Source organism: Trichoderma camerunense (genome assembly GCF_050948025.1).
Source record: "Trichoderma camerunense strain CBS 138272 chromosome Unknown V8C40scaffold_1, whole genome shotgun sequence".
Classification (NCBI taxonomy): domain Eukaryota; kingdom Fungi; phylum Ascomycota; class Sordariomycetes; order Hypocreales; family Hypocreaceae; genus Trichoderma; species Trichoderma camerunense.
Genome location: NW_028145369.1, coordinates 3,183,493 through 3,209,522, shown reverse-complemented (window position 1 = coordinate 3,209,522; position 26,030 = coordinate 3,183,493). Strand labels below are relative to the sequence as shown.

Here is a 26,030-nt window from a genome sequence, read left to right as displayed (position 1 = left end):
AAGAGAGATGAGTTGGAATTGGGCTCATTACAAGAAAGCATTTTCATCAGGTTATACATAAAGGCAATAGAAAGAAGTAAAGACGAAAGATTTGATATATGAAGAGTTTGAAGGTCATGCTATTACATCATTATATCTTGGGCTGATGTTTTACTATATTTATGCCTCTATTTTCTAAGAAATTCTCATGGAAGTAACACTATAGCAATAGATAATTGGCTTCTGAGTGGCCTTATCAACTTGTATAAATCTAAACAATAGCAGACTGTATAACGTGAAGCTTCGCTCAAACGACTGGCAAACAGGAACCAAGCCAGCAACGGAAACATTTCGGAGAAGCTTATGAATGATTGGCAATGGTCAACTATGGAGTAACAAACTCAGCCTCGGGATACCTATTCTAATCACAGTTACTGTAAGTGAGTTTGACAAAATATTGTCTTAGGATTAGTGATGGCTTCACCAAGTTTAGTAATCCACTCTAGGATTACAAAACACTTTATTCGTCAAAAGCTTCTGACAAGCTTATCCTGGAAATTCTTCGAGGTTGGAAACCGGATGAATAAAATGTGCATGTTCTCTATTTTACAAATTCGCTAATTGTACTACCAAAATTACAGAAAATAACATAAGCTAAAAGCTAAAACTGCGTGACTGCTCAAGATGTGAATGCATATCCGCCTAGCCTGGCGTACATGTACCTAAAATCCATGCCCGGATTCTTCTCCAACATATCAGCAGTCATCGACGCCGACCGTATATCCCCAGATGCCGCCATGTATCTCAGCGTGCGAATCGCCCAGATACGCAGTTCAGGGTTTCTCGATGCACTGCCGGCTATAAACAGTGCTGGAAGGAGGATACCGCATTTCAGCGTCTGGATGCTGGAGAAGGGGATGCTGTTATTCGGGCGGGCGGCGGGAAGGATAAACGGGGGTACTGCGGCACAAACATCTTCTGCGAAGCGCTCTGTACGGCTCAATGATTCTGCGAGTGTGTTGCTCGCTTCTTCAGACCCGTCATCCTCCAAATGGGTTTGGATGTAGGCTTGGAGCTGAAGTTGCATTATCCGAACAGTGTTGCGCACTTGCGTTGTGAAATGGTCTTTGTAAACATGGTAATAATCTGCAAAGATGAGAGCTCGATAAGCGGGGTCCTCCTCCGAAGCCATCACTTTCCTAGGCTGCCATCTCTGGGACACGGTATCCTCAATTTCACGATACGCATCGTGGAGGTCCTTTGCTGTTGCAACAATCTCGCGGTCAGACAATAACCCTTCGGCGACATCGATTCGAAAATTAATCATCCGTTGGTTCATCTTGGAAAGGCGCCACTTGGCATCATCCTTGTCGTGATATATGTCGAGTCTTCGCCCTAATTCCGCTACGCCTTCGGGTATCCGGTGAGAAGCAATGTAGCAGCTGATTAGGAGGGTTATGAAGAGTTTGTTTGCCAACGTTCTGCTGACTTCGCTTCTTATCATGTCGCTGTAACCGCGGGCCTTGATTAGTGCTAGAGCCCCATTAAGATGGGCCAGCCACGGCGCCGCCGCCCTGAGGTCACGACCCATGATCTTCTCATAGAGGTCGAGAAGTAGCACCGACTGCAGCGTGGAATCGGCGCTCGAGAGTTCCGGATTAGAGAGAGCTGCATTGACTCGCCGTAGAGCGATCATGTATTGCTGAGCTGCTAGCCGGAACAGCTCCCCTGATTCTATCGGGTTCTTATTCGCCGCAAAAGCGAGACTGGCTGCGTCTACACTAGCTGATAAGTGATCATCCGCTTTTGCCTTCTCGTATAAGGTAGGTAAGATGTTATAGCTGCTGGATAAGCCAAATACATAGTGAGCAAAGAAGTCATGGCGAGCCCGCACATTCCACGGGGTCTGCGGCTGCGGAATCAGACTGCTGCTGGCATTGGGCAAGATGACATGATTCAGGGTACCAAACTGCAAAGACACCGTCGTTGCCTTGGAAGCTAGCATCTTGCGCTCAACGCTGCGCGTCTGATCACGAAAGATGAGCTCGTTTGAGTCCCGGTATCCAAAGCAAGAGATGTTGGCCCGCAGACACTGGCCACATCCATCCTTGCGCAGGTCGCACTAGAAACCCCCATTTCCGCGTTAGCCAAGGGAACCTCATGTGACTAATGATGATGTACTGGCGGTATCTGTACTTTGAGCTTGCGCTTTCTGCATGGCAGGCAATCTTTGGAGGGTCCCCGATAGACCATTTCGTCAAGTTCCAGTGTCTAGTTTGATGTATGAACGGCAAGGGGAGTGAAGAGGTACCGGTACGACACTAGACCCCTGTTCGGCTGCGTGCTGAGGGATGACAAATAGAGCCGGCACTAAGAGACGATCAGGGCGCTAAACAGCGATTGCACGCGCTCCATAAAGTCGACGGCCTTGTCGAAAGATGAAGTTTCATTGTGCAATGTCCAGCCTGGGCGTCTGCGAAAGTTGGTTGCATCTCGGGGCTAAAAGTCGGCGTGTCGGTTCGCCTCCAGAGATGGCCTACGTAACAGCGGGCGCTAGGCCTACAGAGGCTAGCGTTCCGGAGTTTTAGATCGGTGGATCCCGTACCTGCCCCCTTCCAGAACGATACACGTATTTGACATGCCGAGATCATTCCTCAGGCATGGAGATCGGGGTTATGAAGAGGGCGAACCGAGTTTATCTCTCTTCTAGGTTGCATTTTACTTGATCGCTACACACCAGATCGAACTACCGGGGATAAAGCCAAGTCAAACCGCGAGGCCAATGCCTATTTGGGACATGATTTCTAAGCGTCGACTTCTGTACAACCACCACTTAACTGCGGTTGGTCTACCGGCAGACAAAATATCCACCGCTCCGTTTGGCCCCTGCAAGCTGTTTGAATAGCTACTGAGCGAGTTGACGATGACTTCAACGACTTATAGCTCGGCGAAATTAAGTCCGGTCTTGATATTTCCACCTAATCGCTAACTCCGGACATCGCAATGTCTTATAAGAGGTCGCCTGCCCGAATCATGGCTTTCACAACTGCATGAACAGATTAGACTCAACTTCATAATTACATCTCAAAACATACGCAAAAATGGTGTTTCAGTATAAGCGTGTTCTCCTCGTCGGTGCCACCGCTGGCATCGGCGCTGCCATGGCAGACAAGCTCATTGAAGAAGGGTCCAAAGTCATCGCTGTTGGCCGTCGCCAGGAGCGGCTTGATGCCTTTGTGGCCAAGCATGGTGCAGAGCGTGCCAGTGCCATCAAGTTCGATGTCACCGACAGGGCTGGTCTCGACGCTTTTGTCAACAAGTGAGCACGATATACGCCTTGATCTTGATGCGTTCACGAACCAAGGCTGATCAGTGACTGGAATTCAGGGTTGTTCAGACATATCCCGATTTGGACTGCGTCTTCCTCAACTCGGGTACCCAAACCCAAACCAAGCTTACTCGCCCAGAAGAAATCGATCTCGAAGCTTTCCACCATGAATTCAACGTCAATTACACTTCAGTCGTGAACCTCACCATCAAGTTTCTGCCCCACCTCCTGAAGAAGGATTACCCCACCAGCATCATCGTCACAGGGTCAATCTTGGGCCTGATTCCCGCCTTTGTCATGCCAGCTTATAGTGCCTCCAAAGCTGCGCTCCGGTCCTTCTTCGATTGTCTTAGACGACAGAACCAAGGCTTCTCAAAGGTCAAGTTTATCGAGCTGTTGCCTCCAGCTGTACAAAGTAAGCGTTCCACTTCTCCAGACTCCGGTGAGGCTACTTGACCGTGAGCAACACTGACGTCTGCAATAGCTGAATTGCATGATTACATGGGCATTGAGCGTGGCCGAGCTCTGGGCATGCCCCTCGACCAGTTCACCGAACAAGCATATGCCCAGCTTGCGACAGATAAGGAGATAATCATCATCGGAAACCTTCATGGCTCTACCGTGGAAGAGACACATGAGTTTTTGGAGAAGAGGGACGGGATGTTCAATGCCATATCCAACGCCATGGCGGTTCATTTCCAGCCCTAAAGTGATTGAGCTTGGACACTTGTATAAGACCTTTCAGAGCAAGCGAATAACTATTAAACAGAGTCTTGTTTTGCAATGTCTCCTATGTCCATTTAGTGTTTTGTACGGCTGTGCTGTGATGTCCCATTTTCAGGCTGGATGAGCATTCAATCCGCTACATTTTTTCTCTTACATCGCAATAGGTAAGCGGTATAAACGGTTTGGATTGTTCAGCTCAAACTGTTATAAGCCAAAAGCTTGATGGCCGGAAACTGTGGGGCATCGGCGTGGGTGGAGTCCCCGAGGCCCCGGAGCTGTCATCGAGCTACCCATCTCCAGCTACCTGCTATCAGGCACTAAATATCACTGGAATGACGGACACTGACCGACCTCGGAAAGGTTTATATATAGCCCTATCTAACCCTCGTTCGATTTATCCGCGTTTAAGTCCCTATCAAAAGTCGGGCGATGGCGCAAACTTTAATGCTCTGTTCCGGACGCAGAATCGCCTGATCCGCCCACCCAAGCACCGCCGACGTCACCTAAACGTCGTCGGAGGCTACAAAACTAGTTTGAAAGAATTCCATTTCGAAGTCTCGAGATTCTATTAGAATTCAAGAATTTTGAAAGATTTAATAACAAGAATTGCAAACGGCCTCTTGCTCATTACCAACAATCGATCCAAGTACATCACTGCTTAGGGAATGCAATGCTCTCCTACATCTATACCATGACCCCCCCTACAAAAGTCTTCTTTCCCGCGTTTCAGCTGCAAATCTGCGGGGAGCTCTTCGTGCCGGAGCCTGGGTCCCCGAATCGCATGGGTGCGGCAGTCGTCATAAGCCATCCGATGACAGGCGTCAAGGAACAAACGTCGACTGATTACGCCAAGCTCCTCTCCAGGGCCGGCTTCTACACTCTCATCTTCGACGCCGGGTACCAAGGCGAGAGCAGCGGCGAGCCTCGCGGTCTAGAAGACCCCCGCCAGCGCGTGGAAGACATCAAGGCGGCAGTGAGCTACCTGACGACACTGAGCGGCCGAGTGGACGCCGACAAGATTGGGCTGCTGGGCATCTGCGCCTCTGGAGGATACGCCTCGTACGCGACACAGTCAGACAGCCGCATCCAGTGCCTGGCGACGGTGAGCGCAGCCTGCGTAGGGCGCATGACGCGCAGCGGCGGCGTCCATCCGCACCACAGGGAGAACCCGCAGGCCATTGCCACGGCCCTCGAGGCCGCGGGCCAATGGCGGTCCAACGCTGCGAAGAACCCGACGTCCAAGCCCGAGGCTCCCGTCATGTTCGAGACGGACCCATCCAAGGTCGCCGAGGGCGCGGATTCCTTCTTCAGGGATGCAGCAGCATACTACGGTACCAAGCGCGGGAAACACGAACGAAGTACCCAAAGAGTTCCTCCTCAGAGCTCCGACCTCATGGTCAGTTACGACTCGTTCAATCTACAGCATCTGATAGCACCAAGGCCACTGTTGATGATTGCAGGATCAGAGGCGCAGACGCTGCATTACAGCCAGTCGGCCATTGACCAGGCCAGGCGGCCCAAGGAGCTGTTCGTGGTGGCGGGCAAGAACCACTTTGATCTATATGACGACCTGCGAGAGACGGGACCAAAGGTGGTGGACTTTTTCGCCAGCGGCTTGGAGTGACAATTTAGAAATAGAAAGAGAGAGTTCGAGAAAGAGAAAGCGTACTTTGTGAACTACAATGCGTCGCAAGCTGTGATTTCGGGTTTGGAATTTGGGATTTGACGTGTATAGTAATCAGGCGGGTTTATGCCGTGCTGGTCTCGAAGAGCTGGAGCCAGCAAATCTTGCCGCGCACATGTTGAGTAATCGAAACGGAGTCGTGTTGTGTTAGCACATTTTTGCCCAACAGGCCTCAAACAAACAAATCCATCGAGGGCTCAGGCTGTCCATGTTTGTACAGTATGACGGAGGATCTGTCATCCAAAAAGACTGGAGTCGTGTCGTGCTTATTAGAGAATCTCTGGGGTCTCGCTCGGGAGATATCATATCCGGCACAGGTGATTGCCAACGAGGATGACTTAGGTATGATGAAGCAAGAATTGATTCCACTCCTTTTCCCCAGAGGAAGCCCATTATTCCACCAACCGAGTTTGAGCATATATTTGTAAGTTCGTTGATTAGACGAGATCAAAAAGAAAGAATGGTCGGCTAGATAGCCCAGCGTTTTGGCGCCCACTTCCGGCCTAGTCGCCGGTGTATGATCTGCAGCCTGGTAATAGGTAGATTGAGATGGCCATGCAAGCCATGGAATCCTCCTGGGCAGTGATTTGTCTTGTCGACGCACGGCATTTTTGGGTCTGCTTCAGCTCGATTCACACCGGAAAGGGGGCGGTCCACCAAACGCCTACACTGGCCTAGCTGGAGGATTGCGGGAGTCGATATTAATCAAGCTCGCCTATCCCAGTATTTAGTTTTGCACCATTTCCTTCTTTCATTCTGGTTACTTTTCCTCTTTCATTTCTCTTCTTTCTTCCTACCGTTTGGTATTTCAGTCCACCCCAGTCGCGGCACTCGGTCGGTTCTCACCAGGTTCTTTGTCTGTTCCCTGCACGGCCCAACTGTAATGTGACGCAGCGTCTGACTCGATGCACAGCAGCATAACGTCAGTTTACTTAGTCAGCCGCTTCAGGTCCCAAATCGCCCTTCAAGCCACACTCTGATTTCAAATCGCGACTCCAACAAAACATCACCAAAGTCACTTCATCTCAGCATCGCCGTGGACTCTCGGAAACAGGTCGAGGCAAACGCCCGCCATCTCGCTCAGCTGCATGAGATGCCCCTGCGAATGCTCTCCCTGCTTCCCTAGAGCGAGAGCAAAACGACCAAGTGACCGCTGGCGTAGCCTCCCTGCATTCAACTGAGACATAGCTCGATCGCTCCAATTGGCTCAAGTCCGAGATTTATGAGCCAGCTACTTTATTGGTGCTTGGATTAGGAGACTAGGTCGTGCCATTTAAAAGAAATGCTGCCGTTCCCCTCTTCGTCGCCTCCTCGCCGTTCCATCTCGCCATCTCAATCTCATCTACTTGAACGACCAATGGACTCAGACGAGGAGACGGACCCCTTCTCCAATCACTCATCGGAAATCGAAGCCGAGATACTGCTCGGTTTCACAAATCCCAGTCATAGACCCCCGGAAGGAGCAGTCGAGGCCGAAACGTTCGCCTACCATGCTCTGGTCAGCGAAGGAGGCCGTCCATCACATCCGTTGAGCCAACTTAAAAGCATCGTCTCTGCACCAGGGAAATATCGTGACATCCTCGCCTTTTGGCAAGACCAGTCAGACGAGTGGCAGGTCTTTGGCAAGCAGCTGACTAGATGGAGGATGTTCCTGTCTCACCAGAAATCATCTCGGCGCCCACCCCGATATCCCAATCATCTTGAAGAACTCACTGAGCGGCTAGAACGTCACAGCTTTGCGCTTCCTCCTGGATTTGACAAGCCACCGAATGGGTTCTGCAGGCATATAGACCAGCAAAACAAGTTGGCAACATGGATAGAATATATCAACTACGAATTTACCAGGCGCGACGAATATGACAAATGGCTCGAGACTTGCCAACCGGGATATGATGCAGCACTGGCACAACTCATGGATGCACAGGTTCTGGGCCCATTCGAGCAGGTCAGGACGCCAACGAGTGACATTTGTCGGCCATCCAGCCTCGAAGTTACCAGACGAAGGGACGAGCGCCGCAGGGCTGAGGAGGAATGTGAGACGGCCAGGAACCGATTAAACTGGAAGGATCCGCTTGGGGGGCCACGAACCAGCCAGCAAATGGAACGAGAACAACGCCTATACACGGAGGCCAGGGAACGGCTGAGAATGATTAACAAAAGAGGCTATGTAATCTCCGACTTTGCTCGCAAGACGCATGCTTATCGGTTTGCCCAAGAGAGATCGGAGCGTCATGAGTTGTTACTGCGTTGGGCGCTGGATCAGATCCCCCTGATTGAGGAAGAGCTTAGGAGGGAGGACCAGCTGGCCTTGGCTGGTAAAATTCGAGGTGTCTCACCCAGCTGCGACCAACAGCCGATGAAGCAGTCTTTTCCGCTTTTCCAACAACTTCCGCCTGAGATCCGACATCGCATCTGGTGCGAGCTGATTCCGAGGAGGCCAAGCGTACACTTTTTCGATGTGTTGAATCACCAGCGCAGACGCCATCTAGCGCCCTCCTGGTCCACAGAGGAGTTTCGCGTGCGTGCTACCACTTCACGCAATTCTGGCTATCTATCCGTGTACACTCTCCTGGCGACCTGCCGAGAGTCACGGCGTCTCGTCGAGATATACTACATGTGTCGACATCGCGGCATAAAGTGTCCTCTATCAGGCGGCACCATCAACTTCAACGAGCAACCGCCGGACTTTCGAACATTTGACTGGATCCCATTTGATGATTTAGTTGTCTTGAACTTTCCTCCTATTCAGGTCACTCACCTCCCGGCAGGAAATGCGTTCACGTTGTCTCCTGGTCCGAACCAAGCTGCACGAAACATTGGCGTGTGTGTCCCGACAGAGATTATGAGCATGAATCATTTCAGCCCCACTGATGAGGGCGAGGGCGACGACGATGCTGCGCAAATCCCCTTGATCCCAGAGTTCATCAACAAGCTACACAGACCCATTCACCCGGATCATGAAAATGGCGTCATTCGCCGGGGGATTTGGAAACTGTACCTCATCGTCGAGGGCTGGGTACCGAACCACATGACGATGCAAGTATCAGTGGGCATCGACACCAACACGTCCGTAGACAAATGGGCAGCTAATCACATATCCTGGCTCTCCCAATCCGCAAGGAAAGAGGAGCGGACCCAACCATGGAAAAACATAATGAGAGCAAGCCCAGAAGACGACCCACCCCCCGAAGACAGCAACGAGCGCCGGCTGTGGTGGCTAGGCTCGGGAGATTCCGCGCTGGCGTCCCTCTGTCCGAATGATTCGGTCCAAAAGTCCGCCGCGAGGAGGCTGCGAGAGTTTATGGAGACGCTGGCCGGTGCGTGTGACTTGCAGCCGTGGCATAAGGGCTTTAATGGCGTCGAGGCGTTGGGCTGGTTGGAGCCGGCGGGCATGGATGTGTTGGAGGCGCATCCGTGGGATGTTGTGGAGATTATTCGGAATCGAGGCGGACGTCCGCCTGCTCACTGGAAAGGCCGAGGGCAGTTTTCCAACTGAGACAGCGAGATGACGATTTTGATATGACAAAAGAGGGGGGGAAGAAGACGAGACGAAAGATCTTCTGATGATGATAATGAGCAGGAATACACACCATTTTAGGATTACGATGACGAGTTTGTCTATCCGAGCTGAAACTGAGATACCCCTGGATACACTATACACCTATATTTCATCTTTGTATATATCTTTTCTTCGTAGCCGTTATATGGCTCCTCTAGGATGCGGTTCATTTGGGTATAGGCATTACCACAGCGTGTGGAATATAAGATCTAAATCTATTCATATCTATTTGTCTATGATTATCAGGATCTGTCATGGTGATACCTAATTGCACCTTTTAATCTCTATTGTTCCTTCATCTCACAAGATTTGTTTCGCGGAAGAAGTTGAGGCTCTTTCGCGATGCTCTATGGGGGCCTTGGGGTTTTGACGGTCTCCTTCCGCAGTATTGTTCTCTTGGGGGGGGCAATCACGGCCATGGTAATATCCTCTCTTCGCCAAAGGCCGATATCCATCGACACAACACCCTCGGCCTCAGTAGTGTGAGATGCCACCAAGAATGCCAGCAAAAGAGGAAGCGGTGTGGTGATACGCTGTACCTCGGTTGTCTTTACCCGAATAGCCAGCATGAAGTAATCGGCCTTTGGACTTTGGATTTTGTTTTGTCTGAAGCTGACGCGGGTAAGAGCCGAATGACCAAAAGGAATATGCCGTCGACGGCATCTTCCGTCAAATAAGACGGAGTGCTGAGGGAGTAAATTTCCCGAATCTGCTCGGAGAAATGGATGTACCGGAGAAGAGTCCAGCACAATGTCCGATGCATTTGTGCTGCATTTCGAAGCGTTGCTCTGTTGTTTCATAAGCAGCTTCCGGTGCCTAGGTGCAAGATTGTGGCTCCCGGGACATGTGGTTGATAGCATCTCCCATCCAATGGTTGGACCGTAGCCCGAGTGTCATGGACGTCTTGTCTCTCTTGAGCTATATTCCCAGCCAGGCTTCAATTCCAGTAGGCCGTCATGTGGTTCGACCAGAAGGCGTTCGTAAAAAGGTTACCATCCGTCAGTTATACATAAAAGTCAATCAAGCCGCCGCGGGTTGCGGGTTGTTGCCAACCGTCTTATAGAGGTCTCTCAACTCAAACTCTTCATGCGCACCATCAGGCAGCTCTCCCACAACGCGGCCCGGCTGGCCAGCCACTATCGAAAAGCTCGGAATGACCATGTTCGCAGGGACAATCGTGCCGTCGAGGACCTTGACATAGTCCTTGATAATGGCAAACTCGTTGATGACGCACCCATTCCCGATATACACATGATTCCCGATACTCGCCGCCTGCACCACGGTGCCCTGCCCGATGAAGACGTGGTCTCCGATCCTCAGCGGCATATACGTGAAGACGCCCTTGTAGATGCGTCCAGGGGGTCGCAGCAGGACGGCCCGCGAGAGGAAGCAATAGCGGCCGATGGCGACGGCGGTGGTGTTTGCCGGGGCGGCGTTTCCGCCTGACGAAGGTGGTGGTGCGGCGGTGCGGACGAGGTCGCCTCGGATCATGACTTCGGGCTGGATGACGGTCTTGCCGCCGAGCATGATGTTTTGGGTGCCGACGAGGACGGCCTTGCGGGCGACCTTGTTGCCGGTGTCCTGGTGATGATGATGCCACGTTAGTAGGCGAAGCTTTCTTCTTCTTCTTCGGGCTAAGATGGAGACAATATTGACTATTGCCATAAAAAGAAAGAGGATATCCTTACCGTTTCGATATAGTCTCCTTTTGCTGGACGGCGCGACATGCTGGGCGTTTGTGAGCAGAGGTTGGTGTTCAATGCTAAGCTGGTGCAAGTTGCAGATCACGAATCAATGTGGTAGGTGTTTCTTGGGGACGGCTGTGGTTATGGTGGGGGCGGTTTTGGAGCTTGAGCTATGGCCACCTCTCGCCTACAGCAGAGCTACAGCAGAGCTACAGCACTCCCACTTTCAGCATTCTCACTTACAGCTACACCTACAGCAGAGCCGCCTGTCCATCCCACTGGGAATCCGAATGCGACTCTGGGATCTCGATGGCATTTGTAACGCGTGGCCACTGCATCTGACAGTGGAGTGTCCTCCACTCTCACAACATCCAAACGCCGTCCACTGGAGGTGATTCATGTTCATGTTCATGCACACGCACTCGGGCAAACAGGGAGGATTCTCATCAGGTGCTGGGCTGCATGACGCCTTAGACCGAATCCCGCCAAATCCTTACACGACGGAACTCGTCCCCGCCATCACTTTTTAGCCCTCCAACTCAACCACCCAATCCAGAGTCAAACAGCTCCCCTGTCAACTCGTCTTAGTTGTCTGTTTAGTCTGGCATCCAGACTCTTTTCCAATTCCAGCTTGTCTCACTTTGGCCTGGGCTGGATGGAGTTCGTTTCCGCTTTTGAGTGCTGTGGGTGTCGCTATGGCTCGATTCATGGTTGAATTTGCGAAGACCTGCAGCCGCCCCAGGCTGCCTCTCGACGATTTTCGCTGCAAGGGCCTCGGGATTTCGCCTATTGAATGAATAACTATTAATATATACTTGTATTCCCGCTGGCTCTGTCGCAAATATTCGCACAGCTTTATTTAGTTTCTACGGTGTTTTCGTTCCCCCGACTCTCCTCTTATTTCGCTGTCTTAATATCCTCACGGTCGCGATGACGAAAGGCATTTCTTGACGCAAACAGAGTATTGCGGCAATACTCGATACATGTATTTCCCGCGGCCATGCGACTTGGACCATTTCTTGCAACTCGCTCTCTAGAAAATGCTGCAACTACAACCAAGGAGTTTCTCCAGCAGACGTCTCGTCCAGCATTGGAGCCGGCAACTCGAACAGCAGTAGAGCGAGACTTTTCATGGAGGCCGACTGAATGTACTACTACTACTACTACAAGTACACAGACGACTCAGCTGCCCAGCCAAACCAATAGCAGTCAGACAAACAGCACTCAGACAAGCAATGGCATGGATGAAGGAACCAAGATAGGCCTAGGAGCCGGCATCACTCTAGGGGTACTGGCGTTGATAGTGGCCATAGGGCTCTTGCTATATAACTTCGCCAGCCGGGAACCGAAACAAGAAGCAGATGAGGATGCGGACACTTGGAGCTGCGTAGTAGAGCCAAGTACGCCTCATGGTCCAAAGCCAGACTTTCCCACTCAACAAATGTACCAAACTGGCGGGCACCGATATGCGCCACTACCAAACAACAACAACAGGAACTCTACATACTCGGACATCTCGATTATGCCAGCAGTGCCAGCTTTGACGGGCGGACACCGATATGCGCCACTGCCAAACAACAGGAACAGGACCAGGAGCTCTACATACTCGGACATCTCGATCATGCCAGCAATTCCTGAAAGAACCCCCCCTGTTGTGCCTGACCAGTGGGAAAGGCCAGCAGTTCCTCAAAGCGCCCCTGTTGCGCTTGATCAATGGGGAAGGCCAGCAGTTCCTCAAAGAGCACCTGTTGTGCTTGATCCGTGGGGAAGAGCGGATGACAGCTCGCAGCCTTTGATGATTGCCGAGTTGGAGGATGGATATATTTTGAGCAGAACACCTAGGATGTCGGAACTGAGTCCGGCGCCATCTACATACCAACAGTCGGTGTATTCACGACCAGCCGAGTTGGACAACAACGGCAACAATACCGGAAACCCAAACCCCGCGCATAAGATTCCCCGAAAGCAAATTGGAAGTCAGGCTACGTCGCCGCGGTCAAAGACATACTAATACATATAATTGGGCCTGACATGAAGGGTGTCGGACATCACTCAAATACAGATATGCTGGCTAGCTATGGAGGCTTACCCAGCATCCCAGATTCAGAGGAACTGTTAAGATGACCTAACGACTTGCATGCCTGATATTAGGTATGCCATAATGAGATACGAGAAGAAGACGAAGATATTGTTATCAAATTATACCAGAGCCATGAATATTGTCGAGTTGTCATGTGGATCTGTGTGACCACTCTCCTTGGTCAAGCCCACTTTCTGTTTGCTGCTGTTTGCAGCTTGTTTTTCCCTCTTTCATAGATCAGCATAGCAAAATACAGAGATTTTTGCGCTTTTTCAGCTTGTCAGCATGTCAGATATATATGAAACTCTCAAGTGTTGAGTTTCTCCTCCAGAGAAGCTGCATATACACGTACACTCAAAAAGGACTGCAGTCTCAGTAGAACGTAGACAAGCGAAGTAGAGAGCTTACCAGTGCATAAGGACGAGAATATATAGCCAACCACGTCCATCTTAATTTAGACAGATGAATAATGCTGAAGCTAGACGAAGCGAGCCGTCAAGCAGACCACCAGCACCTCGACACTAACCTGTTTCTCTTCGACATGCATGCAATCCATTGTTCGGTACATGTGCAGACGATCCATCACATCCTTCGATACGCGACAGTGCATTTACTAGTAGATTCAAATACTGTTAGTGCAACCAGCGCGTTGGATGGATCGAGGATGGATCGAGGACACAGCCGGCCTTGGTTAGCCCAAAGCAATGGCCATCTAAATCCTTCGCCAACCAACACAATGTATTTTTTCGCAATCCAACAGAAATTTCACGCTGTCTGTAAGGCTCAACCATTTATAGTAGAACGGTATTCAGCCCAAGGAGCGGCTAGTAGCAGGCGACGCAGCCGCCGGAGGTTTCAACTTCCAGCAGCGCTTGTTCGAGGCAGACTTGACCAACGCTTTGGCCGTTTTGCGAGCCAACAGCTGAGGCAGTGTGGTACAGCGAGAGCCAAAACTGTGCAAAAGAGATGCAAGCAAAGGACGACTTATATTCATGAATTAGTAAGTATAGACAAAATTACATGAGCCAACTCGCCCAAGTCGGAGGATGCGCAGGATCAAGGATCAGAGAGAGCCCGTTAACACTACCCGGGCAGTTAGCCTCACCCCAGCACTCGCCAGGATCAATGACAAAACACCCTCCATCACCGCCTCTGTCATTCAAGCAGGTTTGGAAACAGAGCATCTCGAATCTACTATACAGGCAAGTCAAAGCAAGGAACTACCTATGTACTCTTGGCGAACTGGAATCAGAGTTACATGGTTCTCAATAGATTAGCTAACTCTCGCAATTTCATTTTTTGAGCCCGGCGCTGTTCGTTAATCTGACCGCTGACAGGTGGAGACTGTGTTTATAAGCCGGCGCGAGGCCCATATTCGATGGCGTGGAGATGCTCTAAAAATAGACGGCCATGTGGGCAGGCCAGTTTAGCAAGATGGCCAAAAGGTCCGAGAGGAGGGAATAGTGTTGATGCGGTAGGTGGCTGGTCCGAAGAGTTGCGAGACAAGGACTGAATCTGGTAGTACTACGTTGCGGTGATTTGTATTGCGTCGATAGGTTCGAGTTTTGTGCTGCGTTACCGAAACACAAAACAGGTGAGAGAGCAAGTAAAGGAAATTAAATCCGCGTACAAAGACAGATTCAGGGCGTCAAACATGCGTATTACATGCAGCCAATTCCAAATTCATGCCGATCCGGACAAAAAAAAAAAGAGGCTTCGTCTATCTTCCGAACCATCAATAGGGAACATGTTCATGTACTCATCGTCATTAGCTAGCTCCTCGCATAAACAACAACAATCAACCAACAAAGAAGAAAAGAAGCCAGCAAAGACCAACCAAAAAGTCCTCAGCCCTCGGCGCCCATGTGGCGATGCCGCGGGTATCAAACTTTCCGCTCTTGCAATCTCACCCGCGCCATGGCGTTTTTGGAATCCCCAAGCCAGCCTTGCGCCTTTGAGCCTAGGGCCGTGAACATGGTCTGGACATCCATGCTAAGCCTTGCAGCTCAGCAAAAACAGCGCGACAAGGGGTTGTTTTGTTCTAGCTGAGAGGTCCCCGTGGATGTTTGTTTGTTTCCTGCCGTACAGTATTCCAGTCACAAGATTCCAGTTGAGACAGGCTTCGGAAGTGAATGACAAAGGAGAGAGACAAGGGGACAAAAGGAATATCGTTGCTTCTTTCAGCTCGAACTAGCTAAACGAACTAGCTGAAAGCCAGTCAGCATTCTATTCTCGACGGGCGACTTCCATTGTCGTTTGCGTGGCCGGAGAAGAGCGTCCCGAAGTGCTGGATGACCGCCTCCCATGACAGCTATGCCACGAAACGAGTAATGAATGACACAGCTGGAACGGGTCGAGCTATGTCAGTCATCCAATCCATTGTCCGTGAGTCTGCAATACAGCAAGAAATCGTAGCATAGCATCAAAGGCCACTCTATTTGCCGCCCGCCAAGAATCTTGGTTCATCAACCCATCGTCGAGTCAAACACCGCGAATCATCCAAGAAGCGCCCCGTCCCTCGGCTCACCAAAGCAACACAAGCGGTCGTACGACAAACACACTCGCTGCACGAACCCGCATCTGGCCTCATCGCAATCTTCAATGGGCGCCTCAAACAAGTTGAGTGGGATGGCAGCTGGGGTCTGTTGATCCGGATGCAACCAGCCGAAAAAAATAAAAAAAAAACAAAGACCGAGCGAGAGGAGGGTAAAACCAAGATTGCTACTGTACTGTACCTAGAAAAAAAACCACCCCAGTCCAGCCACAGATCCCTGGCTCTTACTTGCATGGGCGGCACACACACACAAAGCGAGAGAGAGGGACTTGGGATTCCGATTTCCCGGCCATTGTGGACTTGCTTGTACAGAATCTCATCTCAGCCCAACGTCTCAATTGGCGAATCCATGTGCGTTTGTCTTAGACGGAGGCCAATTCCCCGTCAAAACTCGCCTCTCCATCAACCACACGACAAACCACTTAAACCAGAACACAACAGCTACTAGTAGTATTATTGTCATAGTCATTCATCACAATAGAAGAAACAAAAATAAGTCCCGGATCTCGCAAAGTTCCGGACCACAATCACACAAAATGCCACGGACCGCACTACTGCAGCCCGCCGCTCTAAGCGCCCAAGCGGAGAAACCAACCTGACCCTGGGCCATGCTGCCTCGACCACACCCATTCCGAGGAGGGACCCCTAGCCTGGATTTCTATTTCCATTCTCTTGCTGCCTTTTTTAGCCTCTGCTGTGCATGAGCTTAGCTTCTGGCTCTTTGTGTGTCTGCTTATAACTATCCCGAGCTTCCCCAGCTCTTTTGGGGGTGAGATCTGGATTGCAGCTCAACATCTTCTCTCACACTCACACTCTCCTCCTTCACATCAAATCAACAACTTCATCAGTAAAGATGCTCAGCAAATCTCTTCTCTTCCTCGCCTCGGCCGCTCTGGCCCTCGGCACACCCGTCGAAAGGACTGTATCCTGCCGAGCTCCGATGCCTGACCCTTCTCTGCCCTTGACCGGCGGTGGTAAGTAACCAATTCCACTTACATGCAACACACATATATACATACATTTATATATCACACAACAAAACAAAAAACTAACATCTTTCCCCCCGTCCAGCCGCCGAACTGCCTCCTCCCCCAGCAGGCCTCGAACTCAAAGTCATCGCTCTCGGCCTCGGCATCCAAAACTACACCTGCGCCTCTGTCGGCGCTGACGCAGTCTCGACCGGCGCCCTCGCCATGTTCTACGACATCAGCCTGCTCTACCCCGAATCAGGCCCCAACTCGCTCACCATCGAGAAATTCAACCAGCTACCCGCCTTTGCCCTCAACCACCACGCCATCCCCCTCCACTTCAACGACTCCACCGTCGGCCGCGTCGAGGTCGCTTCCCCCGGAGCTTCTCTCAAGCGTCCCTTCACCCGCGCTGCTGCTCTTGATCTCGGTGAAGAGTACGGCAAGCTGCCCTTCCTCGGCCACCACTTCTTCAACACCGACGGCGCCCCGACTTTCATCCTCCGCCGCGGGAGCTTCAACGTCGTTGCTGCTAAGAAGGCTTCCGTCCCTGCTCCCGGCAGCGCTGACCCCGGTCCCATGGGCACTGGTGCTGTCGCCTGGCTCGCTCTCGACGCTGCCAACTCAAAGGGTGCTACTTTCGTCTACCGCGTCGAGACTGCTGGAGGAAACTCTCATGGCTGCTCCAAGGCTGCTGGCCAGGACAGCACGAGCTACGCTGCTCAGTACTGGTTCTACGGTCCCAAGTCCTAAGCAGCCAGCAATTTAGAAATTACGAACTCTTTTCTTCTTTTTCTTTTTTTCAGTATTAATTTCTTTTATTCTCCTCGGTTCAACTTTCTAAGACTTTTTAGACGAGGGAGTTGGGAAAGGGTTTAAAACAACTTTTTGTTTTTCTTTTTCTCTCGGTTTCAAGATACACTTTTTTCGGGTTCATGGGCAAACAGGAAATGACAATTGGGTACCAATACGAAATTTTCTAGGCAGGCAGGCAGGCAAATGTACATTTTTTGGTCATTTTTTTCATTATTCCCCTTACTTCATTTGCATAGTTCAGGTTGTTCAGGAGTTGTTTCTTGCTTTCGAAATCGCATAGACGGAATTAGTTATTAGGGGGAGATATTATTAACTCGCCTTAACAATACATTACTTCATTCAAAAAAACCAAAAGAAAATGCAAGAGATAGAAACGCTCACACTGCTCCAAAAATACACGGATTGCATAATCGGTGAATAAACGACTAAACTAACCCACCACCACCCTGGTGATTCGCCGATTCGTAACCATGTGTTCTCCTTCCCCCCACGACTTATCGCTTTAAAATCTCACAGCCCTTTTTTCTACGGAATACCAATCTCGTCAAAGGCCAGCTTTAGTTCTTACGCAATATCTCAAAATGCCCTTTTTTTTCTACACTAAGGGACTTGATTGACTTTACCAGTTCGCGATTAGGTTTACCGCTAGATTGCAGGATGCGTTCGCAACTCAACAAGGCGTTTCGGCTACGTGCAGTTGCGACAGCCCCCAAGTCAGCCTTGTTTGTCAACCAACGTCCGACCAGAGAACCAGAGCAAAACAGCATTCAAGACACTTTATCAGTCAGAAAATTATGCTGGTATGCGCTATTCAGAGTGTATTGTATACAGCATTCATCGATGATAGTAATTGTGCCTCGTTCCAACGCGCTGATTCTCGCTTCACTAATACCCATATCCAGCGTCAAGAAATACCTAGTAGTCTTCCTAATGTAATAAAACTCCTTTTGTTTTGCATAACTCTTCCGTCTCTTCGCTCTTCCGTGTCATGATGAGGGAATGTGCAGCATTCAGTATAGACTTTTCCATCCATGTTCGCCTCCCATATAACAGAAAGTCATTTCAATCCTGTTCTTTTGCGCTCTACACGCGGATTTACCTCCTGATGTCCATGCCCGCCTGGAGATCCTGCTCGAGTCCGTTAGGGTGTCCCATATATTCCTGTGGTCGCGGGTCCTCGGCAGTCCATTGGCCACCGGCCGACGGCATAGGAACCTGTATCTGCTGGGCCGCAGCCTGGTTGCCAGAAGCAGGAGCAGTGCGGACCAGCTGTCGGAAGCGCAGCACCTCATCCAGAATCATCTTGCGCATTTCGCCCACATCCTCGACGACTTCAAAGTCAAAGTTGAACGTTGTGGGGCAGTCCGGCTCATCAGAAGCATCATGCCAGATGTGGAGGTATGGGTGCTCAAGCGCCTGCTCAACGCTGATACGCTGTGAGGGGTCAAAGGCAAGCATCTTGTCGAGGAGGTCGAGAGCGTCGGGGTTGGCGTCGGGGAACAGAGCCGGGAAAGGCTTCTTGGGCATGAATGGCAGGTTGCGGACGTATTCTTGGGCACGGGGGGATCCTATGCGGCGGAGCGTCTCCTCATTAGGGGTTCCGAGAATGTGCAGAATCTGGTTAAGCTGGTCGACGTAGTCACGGCCCTTGAAGAATGGCCGGCCACCCAGGAGCTCAGCAAGAATGCAGCCGACAGACCAAACGTCAACTATTATGTATGTTAGAGTTTATTTCCAAAGGATTGGCGAGCAAGCCTTGAAATATCTTGCAATTGGCAACGTACTAGCTTTGGTGTAGCTCTGGAAGCTCAGCATGATCTCGGGCGCACGGTACCACCTCGTGGCAACGTATTCGGTCATGTATCCAGCATTCTCCTCGGGGTCGACAGAGAAGCCACGGGCAAGCCCGAAATCGCAAATCTTCAGCTCGCAGTCTGCGTTGACAAGCAAGTTGCCGGGCTTCAAATCTCGGTGGAGGACGTTGGCGGAATGGATATACTTGAGACCGCAGAGGATCTGGTAGATAAAAGACTGGAAGTGGGCGTCGGTCAAAGGCTGGCCGGAACGGATGATAGCCGCCAAGTCGCACTCCATCAGCTCTGCATACAAATGTTAGCCTCGTCACGCTTTCTCTAGTTGTACCGGCCCCTATTCTGCTGAGCAACAGCGCTGCGTGCACCAGCGTCGGCAACACGTACCTTCGTACAAGTACGTCTCGTTAAAGTTATCGGGCCTAGGAATGTCCATATCATACAGGCATGTGATCTGGAGGTTACCACAGACGTTAGTCTTTATCAACGTGGCTCGTCGGGTCGGGGGCTGTCACTCACGTTGCGATGGCCGCGGAAGTGCTGCAGCAGCTTGATCTCGCGCAGAGCGCGTTTGGCGAGGATCTTCTTACTAAAGACATTGGTGACCTTCTTGATAGCCACGCCCTCGTTCGTCTGGTTGTTTACCGCGGCGCTGTTGTGCTTGCCCCAATTAGGAGCCGGTCGTTAGCAAGCCGAGCTGTTGATGGTATCGTGGAGGCGGGGGGTTTCGCAAAGTGGCAGACAAGCGGGGTGTGATGGTATGGCCATAGCTATGACTCGGACAGCACTAGAAAACTCACCATACTATGCCGTAGGCTCCCTGACCCAGCTCCTTGGTGACGGTATATCGTTCGTCAACGACAAAATCCTGGTTAAAGACCTTGAATACCTTTCGTCCTTGGAGATCCGCCATGGCTGCGCTTTGTGTAGTTGTGTGAGGTAGCTTGGATTTCTCAAAGTGGGTGTGGGGGAGAGAGGGGTTTATGTGCTGCTGAGCCGCTGTGGACAGGGTGCTTGTAGGGGGCGGTACAGCGCTGTCGAGTGCTAGCAAACTCGCTGGCGCAGCGCAACAAAGAAAAAAAAAAGTAAAGCACGACGGCTCGACAAGAGACAAGGACAAGGTGTGATATCGTTGGTCGCACAGGACGGGGGAAGAGCTGTGCTGGACCTGGAATGGATAGGTTCGAAAAAAGAGAAAATCAAGAGAGGAAGACAGGAAGAAGAAATAAGGAAGAAGAGGACAAGTAATAGTCGAGGAGAAGCGAAGAGCGAGTTGCGGCGTGATCAGGGAGACGCGGCCACCACAAAACTCGCTGAATATACTCTCCCAAACAGGACGAGCCGTGGTTGGCTGCTCCGTACAACAGACGACGTTTGATCCATCAGCTCTGCGCCGCTAACGGTGTGTGGATACGAACAAGAACCAACAAGCTCGAATCTCTTTGGCTCTCCGCAGCTGGGCTGAGCAACCCGGTACACAGCCAATCGCGTATTACCCCAAGATGTGATGGGCTCTAGCCGCGCGCATTGCTTCGTGTATCAGCCCCTTCTCCTTGGCATTTTCATTTTCCACGGGTATTGTGCAATCTTCTCTTCTATCCTCTAGCATCAATATAGAGTCTTCGGCTGCCATCGTTGGTAGAGGAGATGGTATCACATGCTTTTGACGGAACGATGGTCGGTCTAGAGAACGCCAGCCCTGTCATCTTGATATTAGGTTTGCTCTCTTTTGGTAAGCTGCATTTGACCAAAGGCAGAGCCGCGGTCTAATGTAACCTTCAGCCATAGGAACATGAGGTGAGAACCGGAAATCTACAGCATTGTGTACCTGTTCAATGGGTCTGTGGCATCAATTCTCATCAACATTATCTCGTCAGACGGCAAGGCGGCTCATGCATCAGCAGTCTAAAAGCACTAACAGCTGATTTCTTCAGGCTCTCGTGGTGGCGCAGAGTGGGCCAAGACGAGCGGCAGCGGCGGTCAAACAATCATTTTGAGCTGGTCCAGTGTCTGCAAGAAGCAAGTGAGTGCCGAGTATCAATGTGAGTCCAAAGAGCAGAGCTACAATATAATATATCACGTCGTCCATCTCAAAGTTCTCAACTGCAGACTTTACTTTATGCATGCAGTAAAGTGCTTGGGCACATACATAGAAGAGTCTGCATTGCCCTTGTCCTTGTCAGCGACCATTCCAGCGACTGCAGCCACTCCCGAGACCCGCATCCCAGACCGGCACATCTCTATCGCATCACCCTGTCCCAGCCCAGCCCAGACAAGGGCTAATCGCTGCTGTTCCTATAAATAAGCCCGTCATCAGCCCTTTAGAGATGAGCTGGACCAGCAACGGGGGCGAGTAGTGCTCTGTGCTTGATTTCGTACGAGCATAGACAATATACTCCGGAGTATACCGAACCACGCACATCGGCGGAAAGGAGGCAAGTCAAATCTCAGCTCAGGCACAAGGGTAATACTCGGTAATTTAACCCACCGCTCGCCAGCGCCTTTCAGCCAGTAATGTGGGGTGTCGTTATGCCATATTCCATGCACGGAGTCGATGGTTTGTATTATTAAGAGTTAAGAGGCCCAAATTGACGGCCAACTTCACTCTTCAACCTTCCTTTTACACATCTTCTCGTGCCACAAGCCCCCTTTTCTTTCTTTTGTCTTTTGTGTGTTTCCGCTTGCATTCGACTTGTTTCTGTACGATTCCGAGCATCAACGACCAAGAAAAAAAGCAGCAAATGTTTCCCGTACGGCCGAACCGGACAGCGTCTTTTGCCGCGCAGCAGCAAAATAAGAGACACAGCAGCATGCCCAGCATGACCAGATTGCCCGGCCAGCCCGTTTCCGTCTTGTTTGTGTGCTTGGGCAACATTTGCCGTTCGACAATGGCGGAGGGGATATTCCGAGACCTGGCAAAGCAGCCCCAGTTCAAGGACAAGATTGGTGACATTGATTCTTGCGGAACGGGTTAGTAACAGCAGTGGCGGCCAACGCAAGAGCAGCAACGAGATGTTGGGCGAGATGCTAACGATGGGACAACGTCCGTGTAGCTGCGTATCATGCCGGCGACCCGCCGGATTCCCGAACAATGGAGACGCTAGAGAGCCACGAGATTTTCGACTACGACCACGATGCGCGCCGCGTAAGTTTGGGCCTCTCTCGACCTCAAGCTTCTCGAATCAGCGACTTGGGGCTATGTAGAAGCACAGGCTAACAAGTCATTTGTATTCAGATTACGAGAAGCGACTTTGATAGGTTCGACTACATCTTCGCCATGGATCTCTCCAACCTGTCGGATCTCGAGCGTCTCAAGCGCGAGAACAAGGATTCCAAGGCCAAGGTGATGCTCTTTGGCGAGTACAGCGGCACAAAGAAGCCCGAAGTGGTTAGCGACCCCTACTACGGTGGCCAGGATGGTTTCGACAAGGCATTCGAGCAGTGTTCTCGCTTTGCCAAGAACTTTCTGCAAGAGGTGGTCATGAACGAGTAACAGAGGGCGGGCGAAGAATAAGAGGGAGAGGTCGGCAACATTACGATATTTTTGATGACAATCGGAGTAGATGGAAATTGGGGCGGAATTTGATACCCAATACTTTGAGATCCCCCTCTAGGGATACGCGGATTATACAAGCAACTAATACGCCTAGAACGTGTCTAGAACATACACTACATTTTTGGGAATATTTGGCGGTTGGTGGATAGTACCCGGCATTAATCTTGCATTTAGAACCTCATTAATTGAACGGGAAACCCCGAACACTTTTGATATAGGAAGTTACTGGTATCTACGTGCCGAGACGTAAGTGATTAAGAAGAAGCAATCCGTTACAATTGCTGGTAGCTGGATATTAGACAAGATGGCACAACAAGAACTGGTATCCAATTATAGATTTATTTCGGTATTAAATGATAGATCACTTCCGCCCATCTAGAATTCCTCCCAAGCCTTCTCAAGCCAAGCTTCTAGAACACTGCCCACACCTTCTAGACGCGCCCCGGCCAAGAATGGCACTGGATACCTTGAACATCAGTCTTAGAGAGCAGCGAAACCTTGGGGGTAAACACTGCAACGGGAAGTATTTTGCCCGAAAAGGCACAAATCCACAAAGCTGTTTGAGGTGAAATGTATCCTCCGTGGTTAGCCAAAAAAAATATAAATGTTATATACAATTATATCACACAGCAGCTGTGAGGATGGTGGCTTACTCGTAGAGGCCGCAGTACAAATTGGGGGCCCGTAATGGCCAACATTAGGGCTGCTGAAGATGTGTACCTTGCCGAGGTTTAGGATATTTGTTGCATTAATCAGTTTGTGGTTCTTCAAAGGGGTCTTTCCCACTGTTGATTTGATGAGATACAGGGAGGCCTACACGGCATTGCCAACGTCTGTGCAAGTATACAGATTACGGGTGAATGCTCAGCTCTCTCCTGTGTACACTGGCTTGTTGCATAACAGCACCTATATTATCGACATTAAATATTGTTATTGTGAGTTATTATTGGAGAGGGGGTATAGAAATAAACTTACGGCTCAAGCAGCTTGAGCGTTGACAGCCGTCGATGCCAATACCATGATGCAAAGAAACACTGTATTATGATAGGCCAGCGTCACCTTTCTGCTCGTGTACACATACTACTCTCCAAAACAGTATACCGAGTCTTCAAATGTCGAGGAACCGAACGTGGATAGCCTGTGTGTACGTATACATGTAAACAACAGACTTGAGGAGCTCACACAGGAGACGGTAATCCCAATCCACCACATTAGACTAGAATGGAAATCATGGCAGCTAGGCTATCCCTATATAAGGTACGCAACATTCATGGCAACATACGTCTCTAACACTAATACACACAAGAACAGTCCGATAACTCTCCAAAGGTTAATGAAGGATCGTCCATTGTACTGTCGGGATGATCCTCCGGATCGACGTCTTAGTACGAGACGGTCTGTGTAGCATCAACCTTGTTTAAACAATGTCTTACATTAGAGGCTACGACTACGGAGAAACAGCATCACATCAGGCCACATATTTAATAAATGTTAACAATTTTTATTGCTTTTCGTAGTCTTGACTCAATTCAAGAGAGGGGATGTCACACATTTTCCCACTGCGTGACTCGGTACGCGTCAATTTTCCTCCTCGGGCATCACAGCACTCGGGCTGCAGCCATTCCATGAACCCTCATGACGCCGTTGAAAAGAAAATACAAAACCGAGTGAAAACACAGAGCGCCTTGCTAAGAGAAAAAAGGAAAGAGTGGTAATATACATGTAGTAGGGATACAGGTTGCGTTATCATGAAAGCTGGTGTTACGTGTGCGGGCAATATCCGTCCCGGGCCTGGTTGGTTGCGTCCAACCCCGACATACACCGCTGCTTGGGTTTTTCTTTTTTGCTTCTTTCATTCGTACAGTTTTTTGTTTTGTTACATGGCCACGGCCTGTCTCTGGCGCTCTTGGCGGAGTTTCTCCATAACTCCGATGACTCCGCCGTTGCGAAGGCGCTCGAGAACTAGCCGCATGCCGTCACGGCTCTTGCTGAGCTGGTCGATGGTCTTGGTGGAGGCAAGGCTCTCAATGCTGCGCTGGATGCCCTTTGCGCCGAGTCCGCCAAGGAATCCAGTCACCCAGCCACTGCTCTCCTGAGCCTGACCAATCTTTCCTCTGATCTTCTCTCCGAGTCTTGATTTGAAACTGACGCTGGAGTTGACGTCGGTCTCGTTCCTGGCAACAGCCTCAAGTGAGCTGGGGACCTTGAAGTGTTGCTTTTCGACAACGGAAAGTACACCAGTGAAATTGAGATTGCGACTCTCCGTCTTCATCCATCCTTCCTTGATGTCCACAACACTGGTTTCGAGAATGTAGGAAGCCTTCTCGCCAGAGTTGCCACCTGAAACGCTTGCGGGCAGCAATTTGTATACTGCGCTAGGCATGCGGCTCTTCTTCAGGTGGATGCGGGTGGTGTAGAGGCGCTGGGTTTCCGGGTCGACATGGCTAGAGATGGTGTCGGTGCTGAGGACATGGGCGGCGAAGGGATTGAGCTGAGGCGAAGAGTATCGCAGGAAGTAGGCGAGGGTGACGGTCGGGAAAGGGTGGGAGTAGGTGTGATTGGTGGAGTGCGTGAGAACCATTGTGAATATTGTTACAGTCGTAGTTGAACAAGAAGAAGAAGAAGGATTCTGTATTGGCTCAATGCTGCTGCGGTTTGCGGAAAATCCAGAGGCTCAGCGGTCAAAGACGTCAGATTGATGCATGAAATTCAGAGGCTCGGCTCTGGTTCGGTCGCTTGAATTGCTAAGCCGGCGGCAATCCGCATGTTCCGAGCAACAGGCGAAGGGAGGTTCAATCGTAACAAGGAAAAGAAAAAGGAGAAACACGCAAGAGGTCGGAAAGGGTGCAAGGCAATCAACCCAAAGCCTCTGACAAGAGGAGAGGAATCGACTGACGGCGATGGCAGTGGCACGAGCATCAACTTTTTTGCCGGTTATAAGCACGCGGCCAGCGGGGCTGTGATTGGCCACTGGTGAGGGGAAATGCTGCAAGTGGCCTCAATCCGGGGTTGCAGCTGCACGTGACGGGCGGCGGTCCAGCGTATGAGAAGCTGCAAGCTCTTGCTCTGTACCCCGCCACAGCTTTTTGGGCCATGAAATGGAGGGCAATTTGTCACCCTTGACATAACAGCCAAAACAGCGACACTTGCTTGACTTGACACCCTCTACGGAGGATTAGAGCCGGATAATGTGGCAAATGTCCAATCATCAATTGACAGGCAATGTTTGCTATCCAATCATACAGGCGGTCTGTCTGTTACAGTACATACAGCATGCCAGCCTA

General features: G+C 50.6%; 11 protein-coding genes across 11 annotated transcripts; 6 read left to right on the top strand and 5 right to left on the bottom strand.

Moving 5' to 3' along the window:
- Window positions 1-569: 569 nt before the first annotated feature.
- V8C40DRAFT_231367 (Zn(II)2Cys6 transcription factor) lies at window positions 570-2,472 on the bottom strand. The gene is made up of 2 exons (XM_083212911.1): window positions 2,176-2,472; window positions 570-2,101 (listed from the first exon to the last, which is right to left on the bottom strand). Exons 1-2 carry the CDS (start codon window positions 2,230-2,232, stop codon window positions 659-661), a joined length of 1,500 nt encoding a protein of 499 aa, XP_083079669.1. The 5' UTR covers window positions 2,233-2,472; the 3' UTR covers window positions 570-658.
- A 172-nt stretch (window positions 2,473-2,644) lies between these two features.
- Window positions 2,645-4,356, top strand: V8C40DRAFT_19465 (NAD(P)-binding protein). The gene is made up of 3 exons (XM_083211894.1): window positions 2,645-3,298; window positions 3,367-3,722; window positions 3,792-4,356. Exons 1-3 carry the CDS (start codon window positions 3,081-3,083, stop codon window positions 4,013-4,015), a joined length of 798 nt encoding a protein of 265 aa, XP_083079668.1. The 5' UTR covers window positions 2,645-3,080; the 3' UTR covers window positions 4,016-4,356.
- Window positions 4,357-4,449: 93 nt separating this feature from the next.
- V8C40DRAFT_231361 (alpha/beta hydrolase) lies at window positions 4,450-6,132 on the top strand. Its single transcript, XM_083212910.1, has one exon. It carries the CDS (start codon window positions 4,704-4,706, stop codon window positions 5,655-5,657), a length of 954 nt encoding a protein of 317 aa, XP_083079667.1. The 5' UTR covers window positions 4,450-4,703; the 3' UTR covers window positions 5,658-6,132.
- A 362-nt stretch (window positions 6,133-6,494) lies between these two features.
- On the top strand, window positions 6,495-9,483 carry V8C40DRAFT_231357 (2EXR domain-containing protein). The gene has a single exon (XM_083212909.1). It carries the CDS (start codon window positions 7,000-7,002, stop codon window positions 9,211-9,213), a length of 2,214 nt encoding a protein of 737 aa, XP_083079666.1. The 5' UTR covers window positions 6,495-6,999; the 3' UTR covers window positions 9,214-9,483.
- On the bottom strand, window positions 9,419-10,216 carry V8C40DRAFT_19388 (uncharacterized protein). Its single transcript, XM_083211884.1, has one exon. It carries the CDS (start codon window positions 10,134-10,136, stop codon window positions 9,624-9,626), a length of 513 nt encoding a protein of 170 aa, XP_083079665.1. The 5' UTR covers window positions 10,137-10,216; the 3' UTR covers window positions 9,419-9,623.
- On the bottom strand, window positions 10,217-11,099 carry V8C40DRAFT_19387 (trimeric LpxA-like protein). Its single transcript, XM_083211883.1, has 2 exons — window positions 10,965-11,099; window positions 10,217-10,857 (listed from the first exon to the last, which is right to left on the bottom strand). The coding sequence occupies exons 1-2, from the start codon at window positions 11,001-11,003 to the stop codon at window positions 10,297-10,299; spliced, it is 600 nt and encodes a 199-aa protein (XP_083079664.1). The 5' UTR covers window positions 11,004-11,099; the 3' UTR covers window positions 10,217-10,296.
- A 113-nt stretch (window positions 11,100-11,212) lies between these two features.
- Window positions 11,213-13,310, top strand: V8C40DRAFT_231354 (uncharacterized protein). Its single transcript, XM_083212908.1, has one exon. It carries the CDS (start codon window positions 11,962-11,964, stop codon window positions 12,970-12,972), a length of 1,011 nt encoding a protein of 336 aa, XP_083079663.1. The 5' UTR covers window positions 11,213-11,961; the 3' UTR covers window positions 12,973-13,310.
- A 2,983-nt stretch (window positions 13,311-16,293) lies between these two features.
- V8C40DRAFT_231350 (uncharacterized protein) lies at window positions 16,294-17,727 on the top strand. Its single transcript, XM_083212907.1, has 2 exons — window positions 16,294-16,569; window positions 16,667-17,727. Exons 1-2 carry the CDS (start codon window positions 16,449-16,451, stop codon window positions 17,314-17,316), a joined length of 771 nt encoding a protein of 256 aa, XP_083079662.1. The 5' UTR covers window positions 16,294-16,448; the 3' UTR covers window positions 17,317-17,727.
- A 437-nt stretch (window positions 17,728-18,164) lies between these two features.
- V8C40DRAFT_231346 (mitogen-activated serine/threonine-protein kinase SLT2) lies at window positions 18,165-20,770 on the bottom strand. The gene is made up of 5 exons (XM_083212906.1): window positions 19,991-20,770; window positions 19,710-19,842; window positions 19,578-19,644; window positions 19,164-19,478; window positions 18,165-19,088 (listed from the first exon to the last, which is right to left on the bottom strand). The coding sequence occupies exons 1-5, from the start codon at window positions 20,101-20,103 to the stop codon at window positions 18,475-18,477; spliced, it is 1,242 nt and encodes a 413-aa protein (XP_083079661.1). The 5' UTR covers window positions 20,104-20,770; the 3' UTR covers window positions 18,165-18,474.
- A 770-nt stretch (window positions 20,771-21,540) lies between these two features.
- V8C40DRAFT_231340 (tyrosine protein phosphatase LTP1) lies at window positions 21,541-23,118 on the top strand. The gene is made up of 3 exons (XM_083212905.1): window positions 21,541-22,160; window positions 22,244-22,335; window positions 22,426-23,118. Exons 1-3 carry the CDS (start codon window positions 21,932-21,934, stop codon window positions 22,681-22,683), a joined length of 579 nt encoding a protein of 192 aa, XP_083079660.1. The 5' UTR covers window positions 21,541-21,931; the 3' UTR covers window positions 22,684-23,118.
- A 1,118-nt stretch (window positions 23,119-24,236) lies between these two features.
- On the bottom strand, window positions 24,237-25,641 carry V8C40DRAFT_231338 (MSF1 domain-containing protein). Its single transcript, XM_083212904.1, has one exon. The coding sequence runs from the start codon at window positions 25,325-25,327 to the stop codon at window positions 24,623-24,625; it is 705 nt and encodes a 234-aa protein (XP_083079659.1). The 5' UTR covers window positions 25,328-25,641; the 3' UTR covers window positions 24,237-24,622.
- Between the last annotated feature and the right edge of the window lie 389 nt (window positions 25,642-26,030).

Excerpts from the sequence above, each read along its gene's own strand:
- V8C40DRAFT_231367 (XM_083212911.1), bottom strand. The coding sequence starts at position 2,232 with ATGGTCTATCGGGGACCCTCCAAAGATTGCCTGCCATGCAGAAAGCGC. Across the intron at positions 2,102-2,175 it reads GCAGAAAGCGCAAGCTCAAA|TGCGACCTGCGCAAGGATGG; the intron begins GTACAGATACCG and ends GGGGGTTTCTAG.
- V8C40DRAFT_19465 (XM_083211894.1), top strand. The coding sequence starts at position 3,081 with ATGGTGTTTCAGTATAAGCGTGTTCTCCTCGTCGGTGCCACCGCTGGC. Across the intron at positions 3,299-3,366 it reads CTCGACGCTTTTGTCAACAA|GGTTGTTCAGACATATCCCG; the intron begins GTGAGCACGATA and ends ACTGGAATTCAG. Across the intron at positions 3,723-3,791 it reads GTTGCCTCCAGCTGTACAAA|CTGAATTGCATGATTACATG; the intron begins GTAAGCGTTCCA and ends CGTCTGCAATAG.
- V8C40DRAFT_231361 (XM_083212910.1), top strand. The coding sequence starts at position 4,704 with ATGCTCTCCTACATCTATACCATGACCCCCCCTACAAAAGTCTTCTTT.
- V8C40DRAFT_231357 (XM_083212909.1), top strand. The coding sequence starts at position 7,000 with ATGCTGCCGTTCCCCTCTTCGTCGCCTCCTCGCCGTTCCATCTCGCCA.
- V8C40DRAFT_19388 (XM_083211884.1), bottom strand. The coding sequence starts at position 10,136 with ATGCTATCAACCACATGTCCCGGGAGCCACAATCTTGCACCTAGGCAC.
- V8C40DRAFT_19387 (XM_083211883.1), bottom strand. The coding sequence starts at position 11,003 with ATGTCGCGCCGTCCAGCAAAAGGAGACTATATCGAAACG. Across the intron at positions 10,858-10,964 it reads AAGGAGACTATATCGAAACG|GACACCGGCAACAAGGTCGC; the intron begins GTAAGGATATCC and ends CATCATCACCAG.
- V8C40DRAFT_231354 (XM_083212908.1), top strand. The coding sequence starts at position 11,962 with ATGCGACTTGGACCATTTCTTGCAACTCGCTCTCTAGAAAATGCTGCA.
- V8C40DRAFT_231350 (XM_083212907.1), top strand. The coding sequence starts at position 16,449 with ATGCTCAGCAAATCTCTTCTCTTCCTCGCCTCGGCCGCTCTGGCCCTC. Across the intron at positions 16,570-16,666 it reads TCTGCCCTTGACCGGCGGTG|CCGCCGAACTGCCTCCTCCC; the intron begins GTAAGTAACCAA and ends CCCCCCGTCCAG.
- V8C40DRAFT_231346 (XM_083212906.1), bottom strand. The coding sequence starts at position 20,103 with ATGGCGGATCTCCAAGGACGAAAGGTATTCAAGGTCTTTAACCAGGAT. Across the intron at positions 19,843-19,990 it reads GGAGCCTACGGCATAGTATG|CGCCGCGGTAAACAACCAGA; the intron begins GTGAGTTTTCTA and ends CAAGCACAACAG. Across the intron at positions 19,089-19,163 it reads CCAGAGCTACACCAAAGCTA|TTGACGTTTGGTCTGTCGGC; the intron begins GTACGTTGCCAA and ends CATACATAATAG.
- V8C40DRAFT_231340 (XM_083212905.1), top strand. The coding sequence starts at position 21,932 with ATGTTTCCCGTACGGCCGAACCGGACAGCGTCTTTTGCCGCGCAGCAG. Across the intron at positions 22,161-22,243 it reads CATTGATTCTTGCGGAACGG|CTGCGTATCATGCCGGCGAC; the intron begins GTTAGTAACAGC and ends ACGTCCGTGTAG. Across the intron at positions 22,336-22,425 it reads ACGACCACGATGCGCGCCGC|ATTACGAGAAGCGACTTTGA; the intron begins GTAAGTTTGGGC and ends ATTTGTATTCAG.
- V8C40DRAFT_231338 (XM_083212904.1), bottom strand. The coding sequence starts at position 25,327 with ATGGTTCTCACGCACTCCACCAATCACACCTACTCCCACCCTTTCCCG.